Here is a 7,739-nt window from a genome sequence, read left to right as displayed (position 1 = left end):
GCCACAGCAAGTGTTTTCTTCTTTTCACGCATAAGATTTTGCACAAATTCTGCTTGATATGTATATAAAAATAGGTCTGCTTATAACGGAGCGCAATTGATAGCCATGAGAATTTCAATAAATTGTTGGAATGCCTGATTTCTGGAAACGACATTGATATTCTCAATCAGAAACTCAAGCATATCTTTGATGTCAACTTCAGAGTACTTGTGTGTGGGTAATCAAAATGTATTTTAACAAAATAACTTTCAAATGACCAATGACCAAGTAAGTAAATTAACCAGTTCCACTTTTATTGAAAAAGTAGCTGTCAATGATATCAAGTAGTCTGGACTTTAATGTATAGTGGGGAATAGTTGTGTATAAAGCTAAAAAGTCGTAAGATTTTAAGCTGTTGATTTTGGTAAAAACTTGTGATTTCAAATTGTCCAAAAGTTCTTTGGATATTTAAGTATCCACATCTGGAAAACGCCACTTATTAAATATATTGTAGCACAGTACTCTTGAAGTTTTTCTTTCACTTCTGTCAATATCCTAGTGAGGAGTAAGGAAAGAGGCTTGGTTGAACATTTACTGGGACGGAAATACATCTTTGTTAGGATTTTTAAGAAGTTTCGGAGTCCAATTGCTATATGAGTAAAGAAAATGTATGATAGAAATTTTTAAAGTCCTCCCTACATCATAAAGTTTTGTTGTTTCAGGGAATTTCTATTTTTGGAAGTGCATGCATTACCAGGTAAACAAACCTGTAGACGTTTTTTATTTCATGTACATGAGCTTTAATTTCATGTTTGTAAAGTTTTGAAAATCGTAAAATGATACTATTGATTCTGATACAATTACTGAGTTTTTCATTTTGAAGTTTCATTATACCAGGAAAGAAATTATACAAATAATTATTTTTTCGTGTAATTATATACTTAATTCAAACTCAAAATAACATTAATGTAGAAACATCCTGTAGTTTTCTTTACAAATTACATCAGATCGGTATTGATTTTTCCAGAAAATGTTGCAACAGTTGCATTTAGCATGGGTTGTTATATTTGAATGTATTCATTTTTATTTTCGGATTTAGAATTCATAATCTGATTACATATATATGTTACAGGTTCATAGAACCAAAGATATTATTTTTTCGTGTAATTAAATACTTAACTCAAACTCAAAATAACATTAATGTGGAAACATCCTGAAGTTTTCTTTACAAATTACATCAGATCGGTATTGATTTTTCAAGAAAATGTTGCAACAGTTGCATTTGGCATTGGTTGTTATATTTGAATGTATTCATTATTTTATTTCGAGATTTCAAATTCATAGTTTAATTACATATGTTACAGGTACATAGAACCGCCCACATTTTAACGATATATATATGAATGTTTTCTAATTTTCGTATATTGGTGAGCGGTTTCTTCAAGGTAATTTAATATATATTATCTAAATTTATTATATAATGATATAATATATTGTACAATATACATGCATATTGCAATCTAAATAGTGTTTTTCTTTTAGCTAGCATACTACTGTATACATGGAAAATTCTGCCATGTTGTGTTTTTGCCCTTTCGCCCTACGCAGCACAGTTAAGGTGCGCAATGGAAATATCAACTAAGTTTTGTATTTAAAAATGTATTCGTAATCGGGATGGCGATTATTTTTAGTATATTATTTATATCAGATAATTGTAATTATGATTAATATCTACATATCGAGGACGATTATATTTTATATTTAGACTAGTCACGTGATGCGACAGTCACGCGATTTTAGCACATTGACTTGAAGTATTGATGTTACATATAAATGTCACTAGTGCAAGGGCATAACCAAGATAAATTTCCAAGTTTAGTATATAAATATTTTCAACACGCATTATAGTTTCTAAAAATGCTGCGATCCTGTCTAAATTCTGCAATTTCATTGTTAAAATTATACTTGTATGACCGAATGCTATATTTTTTGCTGGTCAGCGGCATGAAATATTGATATAATTAAATTGTTTTTAAGATTTCATCAGGATCGCAGCACTTTTCAGATACCTGAATAGATCTATAGTTGAAATAGAAAAGCTTACTTTGATCCATAGAGTGTATGCCCTTGCACTAGATCGATTTATTAAGACCCCCCACATTACCCTCCGATGTACTTGCATACAAATATACGGCAGTGTCAATTAAATACGTAATGTACAGAAAATATATTAATAAAATAGTGAAGAAGACATTAAATTCAAGTTATTGCCCCATAGAATATCTGTAAATAATATTTTATTTAATTATAGAATGCATATTTTGTTGAGAAAATATTACTTGATCTGTCTCTCACTGCATACAAACTACGTCACGTTGTAAGAAATGACGTCATATTGACAAGGGTATTGCGATCAGTGACTTGTTTATAACTTGTTATGTGGGATTTAACTAACGACAAAACAACACGCTGTAGTAAGTTTTTATGTAGTTTGATGATTTCTTACTGGTTAAATTAGCAGATAAACTCATTTTGTGGTATTTTAAAGAAATGTTGTGTGACGTATATTGTGTATGATGTCATAGTCAAGTTTTCCCGTACAAATTAGGCTCCGCCTCCTTTTTGTAACCTTAACTGTGCTGCGTACCTTTATTTAGGCGAATTTAAAACAAAGCAAATTCAAAGCATGCAGTATAATTTCTTAGGCAAAAGTATAACAGAGCGAATTTAAAACGGTAAAAATACGTTTGTAAGCGTGAAAAGGCGAAAATAACACATAAAGAAAATAACACTGTACAAACAAATTATGTTTAATATTCATACTAAGTTATATATATTTAACTATCTTTAGAACTCGAAAGATGCTGTGTTTCAAAGTTGCTGTTTTTGTTATTTTCTTATCATTGTTACCACTTGTGGAGCCGTCAGGTAAATTTTTAAATCTTAAATTTGTCATTTAAATTGTAATTTTTCCGGTTAGCACTTGTTCATTTTGTTGTTTTAACTTGCAATTTCAATTATATTTAATTAGTAAATAACCCTCAATGCCGTTTTTACATAAAAGACAATAATTTGTTTTCTGTGATGTTTTGATGTTTGAATTCAATCAATGTATTTTTAGTTACTGGGACTAGTTATATGGATAATGCAAGCGAAAAATAATATGTTGAATTTCATGTTATATTCATGAACTGTACCATTTTTAATAAAATATTTCGTGAGCATATAGCAAAAATGCCAAGTTTAATTGAATTACATAATTTTGGTTCAAATGATCACTGGAAATCTTTAGAACCAATTTTGACTGTTTCTTTATATACAAAAAAGGTAATACATATTTTTGATTGATGTGTCATTATTCTTTTTGTAATACTGCAGTATTTAACTTTTTTATTGCAGGTAACTTTATTGCATTTAATGCATATCCAACCAGATCACTACACCTGAACATAGGTTCTACCGTCAACGTTGTGTACGATGGTGTGTATTACAACTATGGAAACGCGTACAATAGGTATACTGGTGTCTTCACAGCGCCATATAACGGGCTTTACGTATTTTCTTGGGCAAGTGTCGTGGCACCCAACAAGATGTTTGACTCGGAAATCCTTCTCAATGGACAAAGAAAAGGACTGGGAAACTGTAATAATCTTAAAGGTCAAGGATATGAAAACTGCTCCAGAACATATCCACTGGTTTTGAAAGCCGGAGATAGAGTTAACATCCGTACTGCTGGTGCAAACAACCTGATTGGATTTTGGTCCAGTTTTTCTGGATGGAAAGTATAAAGGCAATTATATATTCATACATACTTATGAATTAAAGCAAGTATAATAAATAACCTTTTTGTACTTTTCTTTTTACGAAGATAGAAAAAAATATATAATGTTGACTCCCCAAATATGCTTACTATATTATCCAAGATTACTCTGACTCCTACCCCTGCTTTTTATATTGTGACATGAGCACGGAAGAGTCTGAGAAGAGACCTTATTGAAAAGTAGGAATTCAGCGACACCAGCTGGTATCTCGATTTTGCGCCTAACTTTTAATTTTTTTTCGCGGATCTAACCCCCGATACGCGAGAAATCACTAGATGGGTGCTTCTTATACAACTATATGTATATTCGATTAAGCGACACAAGTTACTGGAGTAACTAGTGTTGTAAATAAAACGGGACACCTTCGACGCGATTGACCATCCCGTGTTACGAGAGTATACTCCTCAATTTACCTTGAAGAGTAGGTGAAAAAAGGCGGAAAAAGAAGACGCATTGTAAAAACGAAAACTGCTTCTGGATAAAGTTGTTAGTGTTTGTATTAGAAATTTACAATTCAATGAAAAAAGTCTTGAATTTTATTTTTTTTTTTAAATCTTAGATTAACCTCGTCAATTATCTTTTGTATTTTCATTGAAATTTTTATATATATATATATATATATATATATATATATATATATATTTACAAAAAAAAAGCTTATCTAGCCTTTTTTTACACTCAGACTGCCTAATGTATTAATTAAGTAATATCTGAGAAATTTTGAGATTTTTCAATAGTGACAAGGAACAAGGCCTATTGAAAAGAAATCATGTAACTTGCTGCACAAAAAAAAAAAAACAGAATTGTTTACAATTTCTTGACTGAAATATCATGTAAATAAATTATGTTTATCTTCATTAGTTCTAATTTGCTAACCTTTATCATTGGCCCAATATCTATAGATAATACTTTGATTCAGGGTCATCAGTTGCAATTTTTCAGCAAACAGATACGACATTTTTTTCTAAAAAATCTGAATGTGTATTGCTGACAATATTTATTAGAAATACCCATAATACTTATGAAAACAGCCAACAATATTGGTGAACAACTGAGAATATTTACGAAAAGTACTGAGAATATTTATGAGAAAATCTGAGAATATTTATGAGAACTACTGATAATATTTATGAGAACTATTGAGACTATTTTTTAAAGATCTACTGAGAATATTTACGAGAAGTTCAGAGAATAAATATAAGATTCATGATAATATTTATGAGAACTATAAAGCATATTTTGAAAAAAAAATATTAGTTGGTATCAACTTCAGAAAAGGTTGGCTAAATTCATGAGAATATATACCTGAACATATTGAATTTTTATAATACTTGCATTGAGATTTCTTAAAACATATCTTGAGGCATTTTTGAGCATGGAATCATTCAATGTTATGTAGAAAAAAAAAATCACGCTCATCCACTGACTAATTGAACACTTGCAGAAAATAGCACTCGTAAAAACTAGCATGACGAACAATTGTAATTGTCCTCATATATATGTGCCACAAACTACTTTATTAATATTACCATTTACATATAAGTATTTACTGAAAATGTATGTGACGTGTTCTTTGTATTAATATCCTCATACACATGTGAGTGTTCAAAACAAAACTTTGATCAGTTGATGTAGTAATTACTTGCAGTTGTTGTTTTATTTGCCCACAGCGATGAAAAGGTTTGTATGTGCAGATTTTTGTCAAGGTAATGATAAGTTTTCTTTTAGTTCAAGAGGGGGGCAGTGTGTTACAAATTCCATAACATTCATGATGAAAACCTTGCTAAAGAGTATTGATGATTTAAGTACACATAACATTAATACAATATTGAGGAGGGGTGATACACTGTACAGAAAAGTGCACAAAGAAGATCAAGTTAATGGTCTACTGCATGAATAATTGCCTGATTTTATTATTTATGAGGGTAATTATTTTACATTCAAGAAAATGAAAGCAAGCTTTGGATGCATGTCAATTGAAGGTGGCAAAGATAGACTAGGAATTCCAGTGGAATTCAGTTTTTGCAATGTCCAGGCGTAAAAATGCATGATTTTTAATTATTAATGTTTTTCCTTTAAATGTCAAATTTCTAGTTTTCCAAACATGAAGGCAATTGGTTATTCTTTCTATTTTTTCCATCCATATAGCTTCAATATCAATATCGTACCCGTGGTTCACACCTTAAGTTTTAACATGCGTTGCGGTCCACTGAATTTTATTGAATTTAGGTTTTTTACCCCTTGATTTTCCAATATATAAGCCCTTTGTTTTAGCAAAATTTATTTTTGCGCCTGATGCTTTTTCATATATTTTAAGATTTTAAAGGATTCTTCTATAGATTCTTCGTCTTTATTGAACAACTGGGTATCAGCAGCAAACATACTGATTTTGCATTCAATGTGCTGATTATTATTAGGAATATGTATACCTTTAATGTTGGGATTTTGGCGTATGGCGCAAGCCAAAGGTTCTATTTGTAATACATATAGCAAGGGAGCTATAGGACACCCTTGTCTAGCTGATCTTGATATTGTAAAGTATTTGGAGAGGAACCCATTTGTTTTAATGCAGGTTTTTGCATTTATTAACAACATTTTTATCCAGTTGCAGTATTTATTTCCAAAATTAACGTTTTTTTAAGGTAGAGTCTAACCATTCCCATTCTAATCTATCAAATGCTTTTTGTTGATCAAGAAAAATTATTGCTCCTTCTAAGTCTTCATTATCTGCGAAATCAATAATATCTTGTATAATTCTATTGGCATCGCTTATATTTCTTCCCTTTACAAAACCTTTTTGATCAGGATGTATAAGTTTTGGCAGGACATTTTTAAATCTTTCAGCAAGTATTTTTGCAATTATTTTATAGTCTGTATTTAACATTGTCAGAGGTCTCTAATTCTTTATACTTTCGCGTTCTCCCCATTTGTGAATTAGGGATAAAATACCTTTCGTTTGGGAGTCGCAAAGTAAATTGTGGTTAAAGATATATTTAATCACTTTGGTAAATTCGTCTTTAATAACATCCCAATAAATTTGGTAAAAATTTGAAGTAATACCATCTTCCCCTGGTGATTTATTAATTTTTAATGTCATTATTGCGTTATGAATTTCTTTTTCATTTATATCGCGATCAAGCATTTCTTTTTCTTCAGTGTTAAGTTTACTATAAACATCTTTTAACAATTTATCTCCGCTTTCTGGGTCGCACCCTTCGGTGTTTAATAATTCTTTGTAAAATTTTATTTGTTCCTCAATTATAGAATCAATATCTGTTTTATATGTCCCGTCATCACATTTTATTCTTATCCATAGTTTGTTTTCACCATTTTTTTTTCTCTAATTGAAAGAAATAAGAGGAGGGTACTTCTCCTTCAGAAAACCACTTGCATTTAGATCTCAAAATTGCGGCTTCTGTTTTTTCTTTCAAGATATCCTTTAATTTTTGCTCAATCGCATTCAAATATTCTTTATCCGTATTAGGGTTGTTTTTTATGCTTTCAATTTCTTTTTCTAATTTTTCACATGTTTTCTTGCTAGTATTATAGGTTTTGGATAACTCTATACAGATTGATTTTATTTTACTTTTTGTCATATCCCACCATTCATGAACATTATCATATTTTTCTAGACTTAATTTGTGATTATTCCAAAATTCAGTAAATGTTTTCTTAAAATCTTCTCTTAAAATAGTTTTTACATTCATTGCCCATATCCCCGGGCCTCGTTCGACTTCTTCTACATGTAACTTTATCGAAATGAGATCATGATCGCTTAGTGGAAAATGTGTGATTCTTGTATTTTTTATTTTATGTGATAAATTTTCACTAATAAGAAAATAATCGATTCTAGACTTAGAATTACATCTATGGAACGTATAGCATCTTCTCTCTAAGTGTCTTTCTCGCCAAATATCTTCTAGTTCGTTATCTCTAAGA

At 30.3% G+C, this 7,739-nt stretch overlaps 1 protein-coding gene across 1 annotated transcript; it reads left to right on the top strand.

Moving 5' to 3' along the window:
* The first annotated feature begins 2,834 nt into the window (after positions 1-2,834).
* Positions 2,835-3,802, top strand: LOC134280762 (uncharacterized). The gene is made up of 2 exons (XM_062763217.1): positions 2,835-2,907; positions 3,379-3,802. The coding sequence occupies exons 1-2, from the start codon at positions 2,841-2,843 to the stop codon at positions 3,765-3,767; spliced, it is 456 nt and encodes a 151-aa protein (XP_062619201.1). The 5' UTR covers positions 2,835-2,840; the 3' UTR covers positions 3,768-3,802.
* Positions 3,803-7,739: the final 3,937 nt, after the last annotated feature.

Source organism: Saccostrea cucullata, unplaced genomic scaffold (assembly GCF_032062105.1).
Source record: "Saccostrea cucullata isolate Sc308-1 unplaced genomic scaffold, CSIRO_AGI_Scuc_v1 ctg9695, whole genome shotgun sequence".
Lineage (NCBI taxonomy): Eukaryota > Metazoa > Mollusca > Bivalvia > Ostreida > Ostreidae > Saccostrea > Saccostrea cuccullata.
This window is presented reverse-complemented; position numbering and strand designations above follow the sequence as displayed.

Excerpts from the sequence above, each read along its gene's own strand:
- LOC134280762 (XM_062763217.1), top strand. The coding sequence starts at position 2,841 with ATGCTGTGTTTCAAAGTTGCTGTTTTTGTTATTTTCTTATCATTGTTA. Across the intron at positions 2,908-3,378 it reads ACCACTTGTGGAGCCGTCAG|GTAACTTTATTGCATTTAAT; the intron begins GTAAATTTTTAA and ends TTTTTATTGCAG.